Genomic DNA, 24,581 nt, shown 5'->3' on the forward strand with positions numbered 1-24,581 from the left:
CTCCCTCCATCTGCGCTGCCCCTCACAGCATCTTATCACTAAGCCCTTTTAATTGGGGTTTGTTCCTGTGTCTCTGTACAAGTGGGAAACAGATGTTTATAAAGGCCTCTTTTCACAGCATTTTATCTAGTGCCTGTATTTCTACCATTGTTCTGTAATCACGTCTCATGCTGACATATCATTTTTAACGGATTATATACTTCCTCTATGTAGTTCCCATTCTTGTTAACTCAGCTCTTAGCTGAGAAACAATCACAGACTAATGTGAATTCATTTACTCTGTATCAGAACTTATAATTTGCAGAAATAACATTAATTCATCTATATCCCACAGACTATAACCTGGTATTGAGTGATTTTCAACTTTGTCCACCCCAGTCCAAAACTGGCACCTCCATACCATGGGTTCCAAATATGGCATGTATTTGGGGTCGCATGGTGACTCAATGCTGCCATACAGCGCCAAGGTCCCAGGGTTGATTCCATCCTCGGGCAACTATCTTTGTGGAGTTTGCACATTCTCCCTATGTCTGCGTTTCCTGCAGGTGATCTGGTTTCCGCCCACACTCAAAGATGTGCAAGGTAGATTGATTGGTCATGCTAAATTGCCCATAGTGTCAAGGGGTGTGCAGGCTGGATGGAGTAGCCATAGGGAAATGCAGGGTTATTGGGTTTGGGTATGGGAGGTGAGATACTCTTTGGAGGGCAGTGTGGACCTGATGAGTCGAAAGACCTGCTTCCACATTGCAGGGATTCAATTATTTGGATGCTGAGTCTCTAGTTTTGTCCTTTTGCATTTTTATAACCTTATCTGTCGACTTACTCTGAGATGTACTCTCAAACACTTCTTCTCATTCCACATATTAGTACCTTTCTCTCTTGCCTTGTCTTTACACCTATTACATCTTCCCAAATTTGACTACATCACTAAAATAAGTCTGCTGATTTCAAACCTGACTTGCTTGATGGATCAAAAAGCTGACAGGAGGGGGTGATCTTTTTCGTGGGGAACACTATATTACTTTTCAATTTTAGAACAGGATACTGTAATCTCAAGCAACAATATTAAACACCTCAAAGAAAGCCACTTGCAGAGGTTTGAGGGGAACTAAGATAAATGGACAAAAGAAATGTTGGTAAACGAATCACAAGAAGTGAGGAAATAATGCAAAATGGTAAACATCTCATTTATTTAAAATGGAATCTCAGCAAAGATGGCCTATGAGAAATGAGGCATGGGAGGGGTCAAAAGGAGAAGAGGTGGGGTGCAGTTGGCGAAAGTATGTAGAAAAGGGAGGGGAAGAAGATGGAAAAGGGTATCAGGGAGTGGAAGTGAAGTGGGTGGAGGTGAGGGGTGAGGAAGGATATATAGGGGAGGGGTTGTGAAGAGGGAAGGAGAAGGAAGGTGCGGAAGGATATTCAAAAATGACGTGTCGGTGACATACAGGGCGTTGCTGATTGGTTGGTTTGAACGATGCTGCGCGGGCTGCTCCGGCGCGTGGCTCCAACCGTCACCTTCAGGGTGGAGGCCCCCACCCTCCGGGCCCTCTCCCCGGGGACATCCCTCTCGTCCCGGGCCCTCTCCCCCCGGGCCTCCAGGCCTCTCTCCTGGGCCGCAGCCTGTCCGCTCCGCGCTTTCTGCAGCGGGTCAGGCGGCTGCTGGCGGTGTGGGGCGGAGCGGGCCTCCGGGGAGGAAGGGGCGGCGGCCTTTTTCTGCCCGTCCTGCCGCGCCTTGCAGCCCCCGGACCGGCGCCGCGACTACTTCCAGCTGCTGGGCCTCCAGCGCCGCTACCGCCTGGATGTCGAGCAGCTGCGGCGGAGCGTGCGGCGCCTCCAGCGGGAGCTGCACCCGGACAACTTCAGCCGCGGCTCCGAGGACGAGCGCCGCTTCTCGGAGGAGCAGTCGGCGTTGGTGAACGAGGCGTACGGGACGCTGCTGAGGCCTCTGTCCCGGGGCGTGTACCTCCTGCGGCTGGAGTTACCGGGAGAAGCCGGCCTCGGGGAGGGACTGGAGAGCGGGGAGGATCCCACCTTCCTGGCCGCCGTCCTGCGCCTCAACGAGCGGCTGGAGGAGGCCCGGGGCCCGGAGGAGATCGGGCAGGTGTCCGAGGAGGTGGAGGCACGGCTGCGGGAGCTGGACGGGGAGGTGGCCCGGGCCTTCGAGGGGGGACGCCCGCGGGATGCCCTGCCGCTGCTGAAGCAGATGCGATACTGGAGCAGCCTCGGGGATCGGATAAAGGAGCGTTTGCTGCCCCGCTGAGAGGCCGCCGGGGTACGGTATCACATCCTGGCGTTAGGAAACCTGGTCACAACCCGTTCCCCATCTGGGCCCAATTGCTCTTCCATATCTCTGTTTCCAGGCCATAGCGTTCCCGAAATGATTGCGGAGGGGATTTGTACAAGAGATACTTGTGTGTGTCTGTGTAGTTTTGATCTCCTTACTTGAGGTAGCAAGAGTCACAGAACAGTACAGCACAGGATGTGCCCAAAATGTTATGCAGAACCCAACGCCAAATTAATCTTAATTCCTTCTGCCTGCCCTTGGTCCATTTCTTGCATATTAATATGCTTATCTGAAAGCCCCTCTAACGACCCCTCCATCCCTAGCAGTGTTCCAGATTCCTACCTCGCTTTTAATTTTAAAAAAAGTACCCCGCCCCCATACATGTCCCCAGGTATTAGACCTTTCAACTCTTTGGCGGGGAAAAGATTCTGACCATCAACCCTATTTATGCACCTCATAATTTTACAGACTTCTATCAGGTCTCCCCTCTGCCACTCCAGAAAAGAGAACTTGAGTTTTTCTCTCCTCACCTTGTAGATCATACCTGTAATCCAGACAAGCCTCTTTCATTCCTGATAAAGGGCTTTTGCCCGAAACATCGATTTACCTGCTCCTCAGATGCTGCCTGACCTGCTGTGCTTTTCCAGCACCACTCTAATCTAGACTCTGACCTCCAGCATCTGCAGTCCTCACTTTTGCCAAACATCCTGGTAAACCTCTTCTGCACCCTCTCCAAAGTCTGCCCATCCTTGAAATGTGGCCTACCAAAGTCTTAAAGCTGCAACATGGCATCCTGACTCTTGTACTCAGTTCCCAAGTATGGCATATGTTGTCTCTACCACTCTATTGACTTGTGTGGCAACTTTCAGGGAGCCTTAAATCCCTTACATCAATGTTTTTCATGCTCCTGCAATTTGAATATATTTAAGGCACTGGTAAATAGAGCCAAGCTAAGCAAAGAGGTAAGAGTTTAGCAAGTGTGGGTGGCAGTACAGATTTGAGGGTATAATCAGGTCAGCCATATTGACTGGTGAAGTGTGATTAAGGAGCTAATTACTCTACTTCTGATGAGTATTTGCAACCTCAGTAGTGTATGGGAGGGTAGAGAAGCGGTTGTGGAAGTTGTCTGGGGTAAGTGGGAGTGGGAATGTGAAGTAATCACACCTGCCACCACCATTTTGGGTGACGAAGTAGGCGCTGGAGCCATGCACCTCATTTGTATGCTTCTGTGTTTACTAAAGCCAGGTTACACTTTCTTTGGAAGTGGCTCAGGAAGGGTCATTCCTGAGATTAAAATGTTGTTTTCAGAAAAGATTGGGCCATATGAATGAAAGGTGATCTTATTGGAACCATCTGGAGGGGGTCAGGGCTGTTTAACAGGGTAAACTCAAAGGTTATTGCTTTTCAGAATTCCTAAAGTATGGAAATGGGCCATTCAGCCCATCAATTGGACTGAGTAAACCTACAAGGAGAATGTGCATCTCCAAGCATGTTGAAATGCTGGTATTGGACTGGGTGGACAATTGATTTTTAACTAACTCCAAACAGGTGTCTGAGGGTGGAATCTAACCTGGGTCATTGGTGCTGTGAGGTAGCAGGGCTAGCCACTGAGCCACCACGCTGGGAATCTAGAACTGGAACTGAGTTTCAAAGCATGACAGATGAGAAATTTATTCTGTGGATTTAGTGTTTGGAGTGCTTCTCCCCTGTTGAGCAGTGAAGATTTGTTTCTTTAGGTTACTCCAAGGTTGTTCAACAAATCTTTGAGCAAGGAAGCAGAGGACTTGGGTAAAAGGAAGGTGAAAATTAGGGCCACATTTGAGCAGTCCTAACCTTTATTGAATGATGGAGGAAGCTTAAGGGATTGAGCAGCATCCTTGTATTTCTTTTGCATGTGATATGTTTTCAGTCAGATGAGAGATATCCACTTGCATCAATATAAAATGTGACCTTGTCTCTTGACTCCTTTAAAGTTAATCTGGATGTAGCTCAGAATATTTTAGAGCAATTAATGTCCCCCTAGTTTCACACTTCTATCACCATTTGCATGAAGAAATGTCCCTTTTTCGGTTTGATTTCTTAGGTTGTCCTTGACCTAGACGTCCTATCATAATAAATTTTGTTTAAAAAATCTCAGATGCTTCCATTCAGTCCTTCATATTCATGTGCATTCCATATAAACCAATAAAGCCTAATATATATAATCTCTCCATGTAGTTTACCTTGGGTGACATTCTGGTTAATATTCATTACATTCCTTTTAATGCTAATTCCTACTTTGCCATGAATTAGACAGTTTTAAAGATGTGTAACCAATTACACTAATTGCAATAAAAATGTGAAATTCTTTAATATTACATACTTACAAATATTACATCACAATCTGCACATTTCAGCCCTACCACCAGTGAAGTAAGGAATATCTAAATTCTGACATGGCTTCATTCTTTCTTTGTAAATTTCGTGTTTCACCTCTGTTGTTTCTGATTTTAAGTTTCCAAATCAGTCTTGAATATACTTAATCATTCTTGACACATGTCTATGGTAAAGAATTCCACACATTGACCATTTTCTGACTTTCCTCTTCTCAGTTTTAAATGGGCAACTTCTTTCAAGTGTATCTTTTTGAATAAAGTCCACACCTACCCTCTGAAGAACATCCAACCAGACTCATGTCCCTACCCTAACCCTGTAACCTTGCATTTCCCATGGCTAACTCACCTAGCCTGCACATCTCTGGACACTGGGCAATTTAGCATAGCCAATCCACCTAATCTGCATGTCCTTGGACTGCTGGAGGAGACCCATGCAGACAAAGTGAGAAATGTGCAAAGTCCACACAAACTGTTCCCTAAGCTGGCATCATACCTCCTGCTGAGGTATCAATGCTCCACATTTGATGTGGTCAAGTCTCACTCTTTAGGTTGCTTTCTGTTTTTTACACTTTAGATTAGGTTCCCTATAGTGTGGAAACAGGCCCTTCGGCCCACCAGTTCACACCGACCCTCTGAAGAGTAACCCACCCAGACCCATTTCCCTCAGACTAACGCACCTAACACTAGGGGAAATTTAGCATAGCTAATTTACCTAACCTGCACATCTTTCTGCTGTCTTGCTGTTTCTCCATGTGAAAAATAATAAATGCAAATATTGGTTCTTCACATACTTTCTTAACTTGACTTTGCAGTGAATGTGGCCTAACTCTTGTCACAAGATAGATGATACCTGTATTGCTGCTACAGCAGCATTGTAACAAATTTAAGTAACGCAACCAGAATTATGATTTTGAGTTGGGGATGGGGTCATGAATCTAAAACTTATTTGAGGTATGTTTCGGTGATGTATGTTTAGTATCATTGTCACTTGCTTGAGCAATCTAGATCTATTGCTCTGAGGGCATGGTTTAAAATCCCATCTTGGTAGCTGATCACCTGGACTATATTGCAGTAACAGTGATCATTAAACTCTGATATTCATAAACTGCCAACCAATTCACGAAGGCCCTTTATGGAAGTAAGTCTGCCGTCCCTACCCAGTCTGGCTGGCTTTGAATTCAGACCCACAGCAATGTGGATGACTCTTCACTGTCTTCCGAAATAGAATAGTAAGGTACTCGTTCATAGGCATTTAGGGATGGCAACAGATTTTTCCTTGCTCTACCCACACTTCATGAAATAATTTTAAAATGTTGATATCTCTAGGCACTCAATATGCATAATAGTGACTGAGGATCACTGTAGACTGATATAGAACCTTGGTCAAAATGTAACCTATTACGATGAATGAGCTCTCCAGGTATTATGATCAGACAACCTATACTATCATGTATAGCACCATATGGCATAATAGCAGTAAATAGAAGCATTTGTTTTCGTGGGAAAAATGGATATGGTAACATTCTTTTAATTTCTGTTTATTTGTTGAACTTCATATAAAATGACAAATTATATGTTGCTGATAAAAGATACATCTTGCTGTCATCAGGACAGTTGTAGGAATGCAAGGAGAAATAACATTTTGTATTGTATGAGAAGAACGTGCTAATTGAATAGTATATGGACTCTGGTCGAGGCATTACAATGGACAGTGCACCAGTTCAATGATGAATGACTATTAACTGCCAAGCTTTTTTCAAATTGAAAAAGCATGGCAGTTGACTCTTGATTTTTGTTTTAAATTAATTCTGGGGATATGAACTTCTTGGCTGGGCCAGCATTTATTTTCTTTCCCCAAGCACCCATGAGATGTTTGGGATGAGCCATTTAATTGGCCAAAGCATTGTTACATAGAACAATACAGCACAGAACAGACCCTTCGGACCACGATGTTGTGCCGAACATTTGTCCTCGCTTAAGCACCCATCCATGTACCTATTCTTGGGCATGAGCCAGGTAATGGCTGTCAGCTTTTTTAAAACTTGATTCAGATGAAAGTGTTTGAGTGTAAGACAAAAAGCTTTGAAAAAAATGTTTTTTCATCCATACTGAAGATTCATTTTAATAAAGGACTATGTGCATTACTGTAGTGAATTTATTAATTCAGTTCTTGAATTCAGTTTTGTACTACATAAGTGTTCAGATATAACTTACCCAATCCAACTTTAATTTCTTGTATTCATTACTTAGGGTGAAGACTTTCACTGTCTAACATGGGTATCCAAGGATTGATGACCTACGTTGGAGAAAATCATAATTTTTTTAATAATGTCAAGCTACAAAATACAAAAATTGTGATCGATGGCAATAACTTATTTCATAGACTTTATTTTGACTCTGGAATCGATCTTAAACATGGAGGTGAATATGATTTGTTTACCGACGTCATCTGCAAATTTTTTGAGGCCTTGTCTCTCTGTAATATTGCGCCATACGTGGTGTTTGATGGTGGATGTGATTGTACTGATAAGAAGTTCGAAACACTCAAACAGCGGGCCAGGAAGAAAATCCAAAATGCGCACATCATCTCTAGAGGTGGTGGAGGAATGCTGCTTCCGCTGCTGAACCCAGAAGTTTTTAAACAGGTTTTACTGCAATTGCAAGTACCTTTCGTCCAGTGTCATTCAGAAGCAGACCGTGACATTGTAACTCTCGCTAATCAGTGGGCCTGCCCTGTTCTGACACTAGATAGTGACTTCTGTATCTTTGATTTGAAAGCTGGTTATTGTCCCTTAAATTACTTTAAGTGGCAAAGTGTGACTACTCCAAAAGACCATTCTGGATCCTACATTTCAGCCCAGTGTTTCTCTGTTGAGAATTTCTGTAAACATTTTAACCTAGTAAACAAAGCCTTACTCCCTCTGTTTGCAGTGTTGAATGGCAATGATTATGTGAACCTACCTACCTTGGAGACCTTTCTCGCCCGAGTGCATATCCATGCAAGGACATCTGGTTCAGCAAGAAAGAAAAATATGCGCATTCAAGGGCTTCTGAACTGGCTATCCACATTTTCTGATCCAGAGGAAGCAATGGAAAACATTCTTAAATGTCTAAAACAAAATGAACGTGAGGAGGTCCGAAAAGTTCTCTGCACTGTTATGGATGAATATACTCAGTCAGAAGTGGATCTTACAAAGTTCTTTCAAAATAAAGACCTGAGAGCTCATGTTCCCATTGCGTTGGCCAGCAAAGCCCCTGAGTGGATGTGCCTTGCTCTAATGAAAGGAGAGTTGGCCCCTTTTCTTAGTGACTGCTTGATTTTAAAGAGAGCCTTTTTGCAAACTCAGGTGGAGAATACTGGCAGACCCAGCAGTAATAGATGCTCGTTGTATATTCGTCAGGTCATATATGGATTGTTACTGTGTGCAAATGAGCCTTATTCTAATCAAATGCTGGATTTATCAGAGAGGGGTTCAATACAGGCAGGCATTGGTGAAGAAAGACTCAGGAAAATGTCTTGTGTGGATGAATTTGATAGATATGAACAAACGCTGAGAAAATCTAGTGTCCCAGCCGTACTGAAAGGATTCAATGCAAATGAAATCTACTCATTGCAAAGACTACCTGAGGTGAATGTGCATCACAAATATAAAGTGAGAGATATTGAAGCTGCGTTATATTGAAGTGATTTATAGCTTTAATATTTACATGGAGCTATTTTAGATCAGGAGTACAGGGAATCCCTAGGAGAAAGTAAGGACTGCAGATGCTGGAGATCAAAGCTTAAAAATGTGTTGCTGGAAAAGCGCAGCAGGTCAGGCAGCATCAAAGGAGCAGGAGAATCGACGTTTCGGGCATAAGCCCTTCTTCAAGAATCAGGGGATCCTTGATTTACGAAAGTATTCCTGACAGGGATTTTTAATAGAAACATTTCCTATACTTTTGAACTGTATTTTATATTGGTTTGCATTGTGTTCTGACTTACAAACAGAATCAGTAATAGAACCTGTTCCAACCCCAGGTATTCTCTGTATCTGAGCTGAAAATGTGTTTCTGGAAAAGCGCAGCAGGTCAGGCAGCATCCAAGGAACAGGAGAATCGACGTTTCGGGCATAAGCCCTTCTTCAGGGCTGATTCCTGAAGAAGGCCTATGCCCGAAACGTCGATTCTCCTGTTCCTTAGATGCGCCTGACCTGCGCTTTTCCAGCAACACATTTTCAGCTCTGATCTCCAGCATCTGCAGTCCTCACTTTCTCCTATTGCCTGTATCTCCCTGATAACATCTATCTGCTGCAATTAAACTAATTAATCCCACAAAGCTTAGCCTTGGGTCTGAAGGACTCAACCTCCCACAGGGAAGTAACTACCCAAGACTATAGCCTTCTTCCAAACAGCTCCCTGCTTAATTTTAATAAACTTAAGATATGCTATAGACATCCAGATATTGAATTGGAGTTTCTCTGTTCAGAATACCTGCGTAAGTATGTAAGAGAATAGAGCTTGTCAGTTGTAACTGAAAAATTCAAATGAGGTGATTTATCAGTTTTATCATAGAAATTACCACACAATGTACAGCAAATGTTTTAATTCACCAGCAGGTGTGGGACCAGGAGTGCGCTGGTTGATCAAATATTCTGGATAGCATAACCACTGTAAACTCTAATGCTTTGAGACATCAACATCCCTTGAAAGTCTTTGTAAAAACATCAACACCCCACCTAAAATCGATATAAAAACACACAGTAAGTAATAGAAATGTAGCGCAGGTGGTTTACATATCACTTATATTTTATTTACAGCATAAATACGCAGCCATCGCTGTATGAGATATATAATTGATGATTTATTGAGTGTCCTGGTCAATAAGGTACCAATTTAAACAAAGTTTGCTGTACTTTTAAATGTATCAGTAAACTTATCAAAAAAGTAATACCAAATCCAATAGAATCCAGTTTGATGTCTAAATGTTTTTGGTTATTCTATAAAGTAAGGTTTTACTTGAAAGACTTGACAGGTACATTCTCCCAGTAGGAAAAAACGTTTTGATAAGTTGTCCAAGGATTTCTAACACTTTAAATCTTCAGTGTAAGGTGCTTGCTTTCATATTGTTTTGATCACCACCTACCATTGGAAATGGGATGTTAACTAAGTTTTATTTAATCAGCTTTGGAACATCATAAACTATCACATGAAAATTTATTTATCTTAATTATGCCAATTTAAAAATAATCTTTTATTAAAGGTTTACCAGTAGAATAATGCTTTATTTCTCCATTTACTATCTTTTAATTTAACTCTCCATATGGTCTTTTTTTAACATAAATGTTGTTTGATCCTAGTGTCTAATTGTACTCCTACATAAGAAGTTTTAAATGCCATTATGGTTCCATTATCACTCCTGTCATTAATATCTTATTTTTATGCCTGTGTGGTGATGCCATGAGTCTTTAGGCTTCCTTTTCCCTGCCATATTTCTTATGCCTTTTCATTTTGTCTGCACTGAGTTCTAGTCTATTAACTTATTAATTATAGCGTTTGTGTGTCCTACCTAATTTGTTATACTTCTCTAACAAACCTATATTTCCAAATATGTATCATTATAGGATGTTTATGGAAGATTCCCCTAAGTCATACCACTTCTCTCTTGATCATCACAATAATACTTCCTTAACTTTAAATTTTATTTGGTAAAATAATGCTGCATCAAGCCTGATCTGTAACATGTTTTGACCTCCATTCACAATATCACGTTCTGCAAATAAGCTATGGTATTATCATGTGCAAAGTAAAGTACCCTCCATTCATTTCAAAATCAGTGTGCCGAATGAGTCATTTTTCTTTTTAAATGTCTTCTATCCAGTGGTATTTTCGAGTGTGATTAACAATTTAGTGGGGAGCTGATAGCCCAGTCGTAATGTTACTGGACTAACAATCCAGGCTGAAGTTTGAGAAACTTGTTCAGATCCTACAATGGAATTTAAATTAGGTTAATAAATTTGGAATTGATAGCTAATCTCAATAACAATAACATCAACTGTTATGCAAACCCATCTTGTTCACTTTCAGGGAGGGAAATTTGCCATCTTTAACCAGTCTGGCCTACATGTCACTCTCAGGTACATGGTAGTATGATTTGAATATTAACTGTCCTCTGGAATGGCTGAGCAAGCCACCCAGTTCAAGGACAGTTACAAGATGGGCAACAACTGCTGGATTTTTTCCAGCGATGTCATATTCTGTGAATGAATAAAGACAAAAAAACCTAATAAATGGCTGCCACTGTTTGAGTCGAGGCAAGCTAATCTCAGTTCAAGTGAAACCCATATTTTGTTTAGGAAATACTAATGTATTTTCCACTAAATTGTCAAAAACAAAATTAAATGGAATCGGGCATAAGTATAGATTTTGAAATTTGGCAAGTTTTCAGCATTAATCTTAGCTGTTTTAAATTCATGAAGTAAGGAGAGAGACTTTCCCAGTAACCACAAATTCTACTTTTTTTTTCCTCTGGGCTGTAGTGTATAATTTTACTTTCAGCATTTAGGTGGTATTTTAAATGCCCTTGTTCCACAAAATACACTTGATCCCAAAGCAGACAAAGGCAGAAACATGAAGCAGGTCCAGAAGCATTTGTGGAGAGAGAAACAAAAGTTAACATTTCATATCAAGGACCTTTTATCATGAAAAGCTGTTAGCTGTGTTTTCTAGTTATTCTTTCATGTGATGTGTCTGTCGGTCTTCAAGGCCAGCATTTGTTGTCCATCCTTAATTGCCTCTGAATGGTGTGGCTTGTTAAACAAATTCTGAGGATAGTGAAGAGTGACTTTTTGAGATATATAAAATTACGAGGGATATGGATAGGATAAATGAACAAGGTCTTTCTCTGGGGTGGGGGAGTCCAGAACTAGGTAGCATAGCTTTTAAGGTGAGAGGGGAAAAGATAGATATAAAAGGGACCTAAGGGGCAATGTTTTCACACAGAGTAGTGAGTGTATGGAATGAGCTGTCAGAGGAAGTGGTGGAAACTGCTACAATAACAACATTTAAAAGGCATCTGGATGGGTATATGAATAGGAAGGATTTAGAGGGATATGGGCCAAATGCTGGCAAATGGGACTGGATTAGGTTAGGATATCTGGTTGGCATAGACTAGTTGGACCGAAGGGTCTGTTTCTGTGCTGTACATCTCTATAACTCGAGTCAGCCACATATTGGGTCTGCAATCACAGACCGGGGCAGCAGATATCCTTCCCAAAAAGACTTCAGTTTTTACATCAGTGATGATTTTGTCGTCACCATCACTGAGACTTGCTTTATGTTCCAAGATTTATTAATCAATTAATTCTGTCAGCTCCCCCAGTGGGTTTGTACCCATATCTCCAATGCATTAGTCTGGGCCTCTGGATTACTAGCCTAATGACATTACCACTACGCCACCATCTCAGATTGTGAGTGGATTGGTTATTAGAGGACACTGAGCACACGTTTTATCTTCTGCAGATTTCTCTGTCAGACAGAATCCATTTTCTACTGGACGTTCTGCAAGCGAAACCTGATGTGTTGGCCTTGCCAGCTCACCTCCAGCTAACTGTTGCTGTGACTTGCTACTGGGTGGCTCATGTTGAACCCAAAGTGACATTACACCATCTTCAAGCTCTGCTGCTCTGCATTGTAACTGGAGAACTGAATAAAATCATACAAAAGCCAGGTAAATTCAGAAATATTTTTTAAAAAGCTTATTGTCTTTCTGTGCTTAGATACTGCAAATCAGAATAAGATAATTTAGTAGGGAAGGACGCTAGGGCAATTGGTGGTTTGTCTGATCACAGATGGCCATTTCGTACATAGGTATTCTGACTTGTCATGCTGTAGCTTCAGATTGCAGACTTATATGGCTTTTCACAGTGCAGGAGAAAGTGAGTAGTTGATTTATCTGGTGTGCCAAAACGAATGTCCTTTGTTGCCCAAATGCTTTCCTGATCAAAGGAAGCAATTTCACTCAGATTTTATTTCTTTGTTCGTGGGATATAAGCTTCACTGGCAACATAGAAACGTAGAAAATATGAGTAATCATGGACCTTCAAACCTGTTCCATCATTCAATACATCCATGGCTAATCACCTAACTCCGTATCCTGTTGCGGTTTTCTCCTCATACTCTTTTAACTCAGAATTATACCAAACTCCTTGAAAACATTCCAATGTTTTGGCCTCCACTATTTTTTGTGGGAGAGAACTTCACAGGCTGACCAATTTCTGAATTTATCTGCATCTCTGTCCGAAGTCAGATACCCCGTATCCTTATTACGTGATCCCTAGTTGTGGATTTCCCCAATCATCAGGAACATTTTTCCTGTATTTGCACTGTTAGAATTTTATAAGTTTAGAGTTATAGTCATACTGCACGAAAACAAATTCTTTGGTCCAAACAGTTCACACCGACCATAATCCCAAACGAAACTAGTCCCACCTGCCTGCACTTGGCCCATTTCTCTCCAAACATTTATTATTCATGAACTTATCTGTTCAACTTGTGCAAATTGCACCAAAGCATTTCTGCATCCTCCCCTCAGTTCATCCTCTCACACAGCTTTGTCTTGACTGCAAGCTTGGAGGTTTTATATTTAGTTCCTTCATCTAAATCATTAATATGTTATAGCAGGCCAAACAAATCGGCCTTAATATCACCGAATTCGCAGTCCATGAAATTAAACACTCAAAATTGCTCAATAGGTCCTAACCAGACTTATAACAAATCCTGGATACCATATTTACAGCTTTAACAAAAATTAATTTATTATCAATGATACTTTAGCAGAACACTGATTCACAGCAAGGCAACATGATTAATGTCTACAATCTAAAGCCGAATATTATTTTATTATAATCCCCACTTCCCTCCGATAGACAGACACATGTAAAGGATAAATTAAAAGAGAAAATAAAATAATTGTAATTTGCCAGTTCATAAACAGTTTCAAATGATAGATACAAGACTTTCAGGAATCCTTGGACAGTGGGTTGTTCACAAACCAAGTAGAACTGTTTCTCTTGCTTGAATTCAGAAGTCCGAAGAGTCATACAGCACAGAAACAGACCTTTTGGTCAAACCAGTCCATGCCAACCGTAATCCCAAGCTAAACTGGTCCCACCTGCCTGCACTAGCTGTCCCTCCAAACCTTTCTTAATCATGTAATATTCTCGCTCTCTCTCTATACCATAGTTAATCCACCTGGCCTGCACAACTTTGAATTATGGTAGGAAACCAGAGCAACCAGTGGAAGCCCCCACAGATGCAGGGAGAACATGCAAACTCCAATCACCCATGGCTGGAATTAAAACTGGGTCCCTGAAGCTATGAGGCAGCAGTGTGAACCACTGAGCAAACATGCTGGTATATCAGTGCTGCATCATGCGATACTGATTTCTCTTTGCAACTTTACTGCACAAAGTTTATGACCAATAAAATCTGTGCTGCCTTGTCAGTTCATATTTTTACTCTTCTCTACTTTAGCTGTCCTGGAAAAAATAGGTAGCAAAGGTTGAATTTATTTTTGCTGTAACACTAGAGGGAGCATCTGCAGCATGTTCACAGGCAGTGTCAGACACGCAAATTTGGATGTTTTTAAGTATTTCCAATGTTTCTTAAAACCTAATTTTATCACTTACAAATAGACTAACATCCTAAATTAAGTTGAGAGATAAAAGTGGAATTTAAGTAAATTTAAACAGTTAATTTGACTTCCCCAGAACGTTCTGCTGATTTATCAGTCCATTATTATTCAAATTCTGATTAGAAATTCATCAGGGTATAGTACTTACGGGACTTTCTGCAGATATCGCAATGTCTTTGAAAAGCATCAAAATGTATGGACTTTTCTGCAGCTTGCATTTTTATTTATATTTGTTATTTTCTACAATTTAATGCATTCTGTGGTAGCTGAGATCTCTGTTGACCATCATTCCTGTAGCTGTGATGATGGACTTATTCACTGCAGTTGTTCAATGAGTTGAATAAAAAGCTAAAATAAATGATTTAAAGCATAAAATTAAAAAAAAATATTTTCAGTGTAAGGCTTAAGATGGAATTGAGAGCCCCATTAACTATCAAAGCAACTAGCCAAGCTGTGCAGGAATACTCCTGTCATAGACTGAAAATTAGTTATGTATCTGAGACTTCACTGGTTATCAGAAGTAGTAAACAAAATTGTTTCCATCTTCCCACCCTCCAAATCCTTGCATCGTACCCTGTCTGCTGCCCCAGCTGAGACCAGCTCAATAAATACAAAAAGAGAGGTTGAATCTGAGGCCTTTTGCTAGCGATAAATCATCAAATAGAAAATCTTAGAATCAGTTTTGTTGATTTACTCCTAAAGCCCAGGGTTCTAGAACAAGGGTTAACAATACATGGTGGTTCTGGATTAGTGGTGCTGGAAGAGCATAGCAGTTCAGGCAGCATCCGAGGAGTAGTAAAATCGACGTTTCGGGCAAAAGCTTTTGCCCAAAACGTCGATTTTACTACTCCTCGGATGCTGCCTGAACTGCTGTGCTCTTCCAGCACCACTAATCCAGAATCTGGTTTCCAGCATCTGCAGTCATTGTTTTTACCTAATACATGGTGGTGTCCAACTTGATTTGTAGGAAATCTTTTAATAGGAGTCGCAGGTTGTCAGTAGTCAGATATCAGTGCATTTATTTTAGCTTGTGCCACCATCCAATATGATCATAACTGACTGGTTTCAATTCCACTTTCCTGTCTGTCACCTATAACCCACAACTCCATTAAAAATCTGTGAAAATAAATCTTGAATATAATCAATGATCCAGTGTACTCTGCTTTCCGAGGGAAGCTAATTCCTCTTAATGGGTCACTAGTCAGTGGAAAGAAATAAACTCGTCTTAAAAGGGAGACCTCTTATTCTTAGTTTGTCCCTTAGTTTTAGTATCTTCATGATATTTTCCCCCATTTTCCCTCGGGATCATAAAAATTTCAACAATATCACCTCTCATTCTCCTGAATCCATTGTGTACATGCTCAACTTATTTAGTCTCTCCTCATAAATCAGCCGAGCAATGAGTCAGCTGAACCATATCATAAGGAGCCCATGACCACTCTGCATTACGAGGGGCCAGTAGCTGAGAGCTCAGTGTTGGATCTAACAATGAAAAATGATAAATAATTGCTGAGCGTGACTAATTATGTTCACCATCAATGTACTTAGGTAACAGCAGCTTTGATGAGAAGAGCATCAGAATGGTGCGTGACAGACTGACCCACATGAAAGAAAGGAAACAGCAAATGTGGAATCTGGACCTAAATGTGGCTCACGTGTTCTGTCAGTGGCAGAGCTGTCTGTTAATGGGAATCTATCTAAATCAGCTTTTGTGCTTTCCTCTTCCTGTGCCTGATATTACACGGTAAGGAAATCTATTACAGATTGATGAGGTTTATTGACTGCCAAGTTAATGTTATCATCTCAACCAAAAAAAAAGGAAAATGCCTTGTTTGCTCTTGACTCCTTTACATTCCAGGAAATAGCAGTTTGGCTGGTAGATTTATAACTGTAATTCATATTTAATATCCTGCAAATACTGAGATAATTCAGATCAATATGCTTGTAGCCTCAGTGTGAATTTGTCTAAAAGGTACAGTAATTGTTGTGCAGTAGGGTCTCTCCAAATAGCATAATGCTCACCGTCAGTTGTTTTAGCACCACATTTTACATTACGTTCAAATTATTTCAAACCTAATATTTTGCAGATTATGGAAATAGTTATTAGAAAGTAGGTTATTTTATTCTGGATGTAATTGGTTATAGATCTCTTTAGCTTTGCCTGCCCTGGTTAAAATTACAAAAACTATCCAACAACTTTAATATGATGAGTATCAATCAATAATCCAGACTAGGAAAATTGTTGGCACAAAAAATCTAGGCAGAAAGATGATGGATGAAGTGTAATACAAAGAAATGGCAGAAAGGATGAAGTAGGGGTGCTCTCTTTGTAAAGGCATGGAGAATAATTACGTGCCATGGACTGCAGCAGCTCACAGCCATTTTTCCAAGGGCATTGACAAATGGGTACCAAATGTTGATCTGGTCAATGATGCCCACGTCCAGTGCAAGAGAAAAATAGACTTATTGTTCACTTAGTGGTCTTTAGTAGTGAGGTTGAAACTTTATTGCTGGAACAGCACAGCAGGTCAGGCAGCATCCAGGGAACAGGAGATTCGACGTTTCGGGCACAGGCCCTTCTTCAGGAATGAGCAGAGAGTGTTCAGCAGGAGAAGATAAAAGGTAGGGAGGAGGGACTTGGAGGAGGGGCGTTGGAAATGTGATAGGTGGAAAGAGGTCAAGATGAGGGTGATAGGTCGGAGTAGGATGGAGGCGGAGAGGACAAGAAGAAGACTGCAGGACAGGAAGGCGGTGCGGGGCGGGGGGGAGCCGGCGGAGACAAGGGGGGGGGGGGGGGGAGGAAGAAACTGGTGAAGTCCAAGTTCATCCCCTGTGGTTGGAGGGCTCCCAGTCGGAAGATAAGACGCTCCTCCTCCGACCGTCGCGTTGTTGTGGTTTGGCGGTGGATGAGTCCAATGACCTGCATATCCTCGGTGGAGTGGGAGGGGGAGTTGAAATGCTGTGCTACAGGGTGATTGGGTTGGCCCAGAGGTGCTCTCTGAATCGCTCCGCAAGTAGGCGGCCTGTCTCCCCAATATAGAGGAGGCCACACCGGCTGCAGCGGATGCAGTAGATAATGTGGGTGGAGGGGCAGGTGAATCTGTGGCGGATATGGAAGTTTCCCTTGGGGCCTTGGAGAGAAGTGAGGGGGGAGGTATGGGCGCAAGTGTTGCACCTCCTGCGGGTGCAAGGGAAGGTGCCGGGAGTGGAGGTTGGAACCAACCCAATCACCCTGTAGCACAGCATTTCAACTCACCCTCCCACTCCACCGAGGATATGCAGGTCATTGGACTTGTGCTGTTCCAGCAATAAAGTTTCAACTTTGATCTCCAGCATCTGCAGACCTCACTTTCTCCTCTTTAGTAGTGAGGGTTTAATTTAGAAATAAGCTTATTGGATTCTTGATTTCTAACTAAACAAACAGTTATGCTAGACTTGTACACAGTTTTGCTTGGCTTATCTTAGAAAAATGATCAAGGCTGTGCAGAGATTGCACAAGTATTACTATTTTGGGGGAGGAGTTTCATTAGGCAGGATAGGCTAGAGAAGCTAATGTTTCAAAGGAAAAGAGTAAGCAAAGATTTGGAAGTGTTCAAAGACAAAATGGAACAGAATGTTACCACTTGTCCAAGTCATTCAATTAAAATGGAGAGCCAGTGAGCATTTAGTTTCACCCAGAGATGATGATAAGACATGGAGAGGTGAAATCAGAATTTGTAAAGTGGAGAATGCTCCGAATTTAAATAGGTTTGGAAGTGTGGAACACTGCTGAAAGGATGTGAGACTTAGTGAATTGGATTTCTGAAATTTGAGAAATTATTTGGCAAGATGTAGATTAATGACAGGTAAATGGAGTTAAGGTCCATCTTGGCTATGATCAATCAAAGGGTGAACAGGATTTAGGACTGAGTGGCCTGCTTCTCTTCCTCTGTATGAGGCATGGGTCAAACAGTAGTCAAATTCTACAGTGGGGCTGTGGGACAGTTAATATCTTTAAATATGCTGATTTCTAACTTGAGCAAAGTTATTATTGAGCTTTTATTGGTAAACAAGTCTTTTTTTCTAAAGTACATTTCTGTACTTTTGAAATACAGCAGAATTATTCAAGTATTACAAGTATTAAAGCAATTTGCTTGCATAAGTGAATAGCTCAGAGGTAGCATCCTATCCAATCAAAAAGCTCCAGGTTATGTCCCAGAAATTGGTTGGTAAAAAATAGATGGCACAGGTCGTTGTGCTACAACACAATTGCTGAATTGAGTGCTGTTTCTAAAGCGAGAACTTTTAAAATGCATTAGCTCTAATGCGATTACATCGCCAACACTAAGCGCTGTTTCTAAAATAAAATTTTCCTGTTGCACAAGAATGCAACCATCGTGTTATAGAAGAACTTACTGACTGCCATGATCTCTCAAGGCTGACTGTTTGCAAGGATATTGAAAGAGGTGAGCAGAAATGAAATGAAAAGCTCAGCTGACCCAGAAGAGGGTCCAGAGAAAACCGAAGCCAGCAAAATCTTTCTTCTTCCACTGTCTTCGTCTGCAGCAAATGGGCTGCAGATGCATAGTAGACAATATTTACAATTGAATCCCACAGCCCAAACTATTGTCCAAGAGATGAAAACTGCCACAGATCGGTAATCTTTCTGGTTTGTAGTTTTAATAGAGTTTCACTTTAATGTATTTCCAACCTTGCTTCTGATTGTAAGTTTTGCATTTTGAGCAATACTACTAATCCTACAATTAAACTAGGTGCCAGTATTTAAGGGGGTAAAGAAAATCCAGGGAACTATAAACCAATGAGCCTGATGTCAATGGTGGGCAAGTTGTTGGAGGGAATCCTGAGGGACAGGGTGTACATGTATTTGGAAAGGCAAGGACTGATTAGGGATAGTCAACATGGCTTTGTGCATGGGAAATCATATCTCACAAACTTGATAAGTCTTTTGAAGTTTTTATTAGGTTCGAAGAAGTTTTTACAAGAGGATTGAAGAAGGCAGAGTGGTGAACATGATCTATATGGACCAGTGAGGTGTTTGACAAGGTTCCTCATGGGAGACTGATTAGTAATGTTAGATCTTATGGAATACAGGGAGAACTGGCTTGAAGGTAGAAGACAGAGGGTGGTGGTGGAGGGTTGCTTTTCAGACTGGAGGGCTGTGAGCAGTAGTGTGCCACAAGGATATGTGCTGGGTCCACTACTTTTTCATTTTTTATAAATGATTTGGATGTGAACATAGGAAGTTTGCAGATGACACCAAACGTGGAGGTGTAGTGGACAGCAAAGAAGGTTACCTCAGTACAATGGGATCTTGATCAGATGAGCCAATGGGCTGAAGAGTGGCAGATGGAGTTTAATTTAGATAAATGTGAGGCGCTGCATTTGGGAAAAGCAAATCAGTCGGACTTAATGGTAAGTTCCTGGGGCGTGTTGCTGAACAGAGACACTTTGGAGTTCATAGTTCCTTGAAAGTGGAGTCACAGGTAGATAGGATAGAATTAGAATTCCTATTGTGTGGAAACAGGCCCTTCGACCCATCGAAGAGTAACCCACCTAGACCTATTCCCTTGACTAATGCATCTGGGCTACACATGCCTGAATGCTATGGGCAATTTAGCATGGCCAATTCACTTAGCCTGCACATCTTTGGATTGGGGAGTTAACCCACACAGGCATGGGGAGAATGTGCAAACTCCACACAGGTGGTTGCCTGAGGCTGGAAATGAACCCAGGACCCTGGTGCTATGAGGCACCAGTGCTAAGGAAATGGAGGAGGCTAGTCTAACTTTAACATTGAAAAGCCATCTGGATGGGGATATGAATAGGGAATAGTTTAGAGGGAAATGGGCCAAGTGCTGGCAAATGGGACTGGATTAAGTTAGGATATCTGGTTAGCGTGGTCAAGTTGGACCGCAGGATCTGTTTCTGTTTTGCACATCTCTGTAACTGACTCTTGTTCATTTCTGAATACTCATTTAAGTATTTCCTCTCATATCTGTTCTTGCTTTTTATCCTGGAAAGCCTCTATCGTGGGACTTATGTGCATCGCTTATACCAAACACTGCAATCAATGGCTGCTGCAGAGGATCTGTTGAAAGGTTCTCTGATTGCAGGTGAGGTTTACCATGAGCTCCTGCACACCGTGATCACCACAGTACCAGCAGACTTTTTCCAGAAGAAACACAAGTCGAAACACAAATCTCAACACCAATCTCAAGCCAAACTGAAGGAAAAACAAACAACTAATTCTTCTGGATCATTGATAAATGAGGATAATCAGAAACAGGGTACCTGGCATGATGCAAATAACCGATTTGCAGCCTTGGCAACTGAGGAGTTTTGATAAAATCAGTGTTATTTTGTAGCATGAAAAGCTGTTGAAATTTAATACTGAATGACATACAGTCCACTTTACAGCATTGCACAAGGGTTTCATGAGGGTGCATCGCAACAGCCCATCTTGTTTTTAAACTTGTCCTTTATGGAGAAAAGATTATCCAATTGCTATATAAAAAAAAATGAATAGAAGGAATCCACGTGTAAATTAATTAACCACACTCTACTCAGGTTCGTAACTGATATTTCATTCTAGTGTTAAGTTCTAAGATTGCTGTTTAGAAAGTAACTCAACAAATATTAGTTGCAGGACAAATTAATCTCAACCAACATTTCCCTGCATACAGCATACACTATAAAACAAGTATTACCACTTCTGCTACAGTCACGTGTCTTGTCTGGCTAGCCACCATAATATTTTAAATCTGTATGTTAACTATGTTTTGTATATTTTGTATATTTTGCCCAGCCTCCCACAGACTGAAATATCAATTTCAAAGCTCCCTCCTTTCACTGAGGGTAATAATCTCTTCCTTGACCAGGGTTAATGTTTTCTTTTGTACATTAATCATATGTATTTAAATGTGAATCTCAGTATTTGGTCTATTTCTCAGTCATAATAGTGGAGTCTGGTCTGGTTTTCACTTCTGACCTGAACACAGAACCAGTGAGTGTGAAATAAACTCGTTCATTTGAGTTTTAGCTTTGCTGTCCATCTACTAAATAAAGAGACTCCAAATGTAATCCTGTTATTGAATTTATTATATCTAATGGAGTACAGACCAAGAGTTAAATCTGGCTGTGCTTAAATTAGCATCTGACTGGTTAAGTTTGCAAGTTGCAACGAGTTAAGATCCCAACTTGACCGTTTGAGTGTTACAAACCTCTAAATGGGCCTGAAAGTTGTTGTTTAATCAGAGAATAACTATCCTTCCACATTACATTGCTAGTTTCACATTTAACACAAAAGATACATTTTAGGAACTACTTACGGTGTTGCTTTCAACCTAGCAAATAAACTGACAATGTCCAATATAAGTGAAATATGCATCATACTTTATATGCAGAAGTCACAGATTTATTGCTAATTTCAGGACTAGTGTCTATCCCAAAGTATATTTTATTCAGTATTTTCAATCTATGAATACTACATTTTACTGTACAGGTAGTAAAGTCTGTCAACTTTCATTCGGAATTGACAAAATGTTTGAAATTGTTATGATTGTCTGGAAATTGAATAAAATCTTGTCATGTTTTCCATGTGTGGAGACTCAACTTTAGTCTGCTATAATGCAGTCATTTATAACCTATGATACTTTTTTAAAAACTAAATTTTAGACTATGTTTGAGAGATAAGTAAACCAAAAAAAACTAACTGAACAAGTTGGTGAGTTTCATCCATTTTGGTAGCTCACCATCTGCTCCTGCAGTGTGCGTCATTTTTGGATTGAAAGTCATATGAAATAGCATTTACAGCCACAAAGGTGGCAATTTCTTTTGTACTTGACTTGGTGCACCTCTTCCAGTCGGGTCCCTTGCTTTGATTTTTCTGAGTGCATGTCCCAGATCAACTGGAGATGTTGCTTTTAGATATCCTGCTATTGTAAACATGGGTGACAATAGAAAGCTTGCCATACAGCATGTCTTTGGAATGTAACTATCAGCTATTCAGCTCATCAAGGACTTGCTGCTTACTTGAGAATGAACGTGCTGGGTGATGGTGAACTCCCATACTCAGAACACAGCCCTGCCAGATGATGCCTAATATTCATCTGAGCCAGAAGTCAATTGTCCAACTATTTTCTCTAACATTAGTTTGCCAAATATCTTTCTGTGTAGGAGGTTGCTGAGAACACAATCCTTTCACACTTGGAGCTTTATATTTTTCATTAGTTTGCAATTGGTCCAGACTTAACTTTGACATGATACTTTGCAGCCTTAGCTGATCTTGCCATCAGGGAACAGGTTACTGATAATTGTTGACCCAGTATATGATGCTGTTAACAACCTTCAGTCTGGTTGTCACTGTAGATTATAGATTAGAAGGTGGAATCTACATACCACGCCAAGCTTTTGGGCTAGGTTCAAGTCACACCTGTTCTAGAGATGCATCACATCGTCCTTGGCCATGTTGATTTAAAAATTGTCTTTTAAATGTAATTCACCTAAGATTCCTTCGTCAGCATGTTCCAAACTCATGACCACTTCCATCTAGAAAGATAAGGATAGCAAATATATGGAAGCACTAACATCTGCAAGCTCCCCTCCAAGCCACTCAACATTTTGACCTGGAAACATAACCTATGGTATCACCGAACCAGAATTCTGGAATTCCCTTCCCAACAGCATTGTGTACCCATGCCAAATGGATTGCAGCAGTTCAAAAACCTCACCACTACCTTCTCAAGGGCAACTAAGGATGGGCAATAAATGCTAGCCCACCAAGATTGCCCACATCCTAGGAGTTAATTTCTTGAAGAATTACACTTACTGGTCAGAAATCTGAAGGATTCTCAAACAAAAAGGTTTATATAATACTAAGATTTTTGATTCTCATATTTATACAATATATTCTTACACTTCAAAATAGTTCAAAGTTTTCATAGTGCCAGCTGTATTTATGTTGCACCTTTGATACAACAACTCAAGTCATTTCACAAAAGTGCTACAGAGCAAAAGTTGACACCAAGTCAAAAGGTAGGAAATATACATTTCAGTAATAACATTTGCACTTTTAAAAATGAATCTTATGTGTGAGACAGTGCTACCAGATATTTAAAAAATTAAAAAGAATGACTTTTACTTCAAAAGGACTGGAATACATAAGTTGGTGCTGTGTTGTGTCTGTCACGAGTAATAATTCGAGACTTTGTTTGATATTCTTCCAGTTGAGTATTGTGGGACCCGAGATAAATGAGCAGTTCAAAGCTGGACCTGCACATCCTGCAGGTGGAGGTATTGGTTTCTGAAAAGATGAGTGGGATGCTTTGGTTTTGCATATTACCTGAGTTAGTCAGAGATGCTGAAAAGTCTGTGAGGATGTTGCATTTCTGCATGGAGGCTTGGGGGGAGTCTGAGGCATTTTTCTCTGCCTTCCTGGTAATAGAGTGTGGTAATATAAAGCTCTGATCCATGCCTATTTGGAATACTGTGTTCAGTTCTGTTTACAACACCTCAGTAAGGATCTAATAGGTTTAGTAGGGCTACACAGCAGAATTACCAGAGTAATACTGGTGATGAAAGGTTAGAATATAGACAGGCACAATAATTTAGATTAAGCTTTTATTCCCTTGAATGTTGAAGATGTAAGGGTGACCAAAATGAAAAGTTTATGATTATTAAAGGATTTACAGGGTAGTGAAAAACTTTCTTCTGTGCAGTAACATCTGTAGGTTTCTTCAGACATTCATTTGCAGGTAATTATGGGGATGTTTCATACAAGGTACTCTGTGTCTAAACAATTACAAAAATTGTCACCATTTGATATTTTTCCTAATTTTAATGACATTAAAGCTATAGAGTTGTGTATGTCCAACTTAATATTATGGTTGTGGTAATTGAATACAATGCTGATTGAATACTGCATACACCCATATGCTCATTAATTAAACTCAACATGACATGTTGGGCTTTTGCCCTGATGAAGGGCTTTTGCCCGAAATGTCGATTTCACTGCTCCTTAGATGCTGCCTGAACTGCTGTGCTCTTCCAGGACCACTAATCCAGAATGACATGTAGCACTATCCATATCTAGATGCTCAATGAAGATCAGAACCTACAAGTTACTCCCTGTAGTCACGATGGTGTGCAACGTAACTGATGTCACTGTTCCTTCGTTGTCACAGGATCAAAATTCTGGCATATATTCCTGAGCAGCACCATGGATGCACTAAATACCATGAACCATAATGGC

The 24,581-nt window shown here is 40.8% G+C and overlaps 2 protein-coding genes across 3 annotated transcripts; both read left to right on the forward strand.

Moving 5' to 3' along the window:
- Positions 1–1,375: 1,375 nt before the first annotated feature.
- hscb (HscB mitochondrial iron-sulfur cluster cochaperone) lies at positions 1,376–10,471 on the forward strand. Its single transcript, XM_043719599.1, has 3 exons — positions 1,376–2,272; positions 6,910–7,080; positions 9,258–10,471. Exon 1 carries the CDS (start codon positions 1,475–1,477, stop codon positions 2,258–2,260), a length of 786 nt encoding a protein of 261 aa, XP_043575534.1. The 5' UTR covers positions 1,376–1,474; the 3' UTR covers positions 2,261–2,272; positions 6,910–7,080; positions 9,258–10,471.
- On the forward strand, positions 6,933–21,924 carry LOC122564541 (protein asteroid homolog 1-like). Of its 2 annotated transcripts, none has more exons than XM_043719592.1 (4): positions 6,933–8,288; positions 12,160–12,367; positions 15,881–16,076; positions 20,354–21,924. In XM_043719592.1, exons 1-4 carry the CDS (start codon positions 6,933–6,935, stop codon positions 20,673–20,675), a joined length of 2,082 nt encoding a protein of 693 aa, XP_043575527.1. In that variant the 3' UTR covers positions 20,676–21,924. The 2 variants fall into 2 exon arrangements, with proteins under 2 accessions (XP_043575527.1, XP_043575528.1); XM_043719593.1 differs by lacking the exon at positions 20,354–21,924 and adding an exon at positions 18,749–18,916.
- The last annotated feature ends 2,657 nt before the right edge of the window (positions 21,925–24,581 follow it).

Source organism: Chiloscyllium plagiosum, chromosome 29, assembly GCF_004010195.1.
Source record: "Chiloscyllium plagiosum isolate BGI_BamShark_2017 chromosome 29, ASM401019v2, whole genome shotgun sequence".
NCBI classification, from domain to species: domain Eukaryota; kingdom Metazoa; phylum Chordata; class Chondrichthyes; order Orectolobiformes; family Hemiscylliidae; genus Chiloscyllium; species Chiloscyllium plagiosum.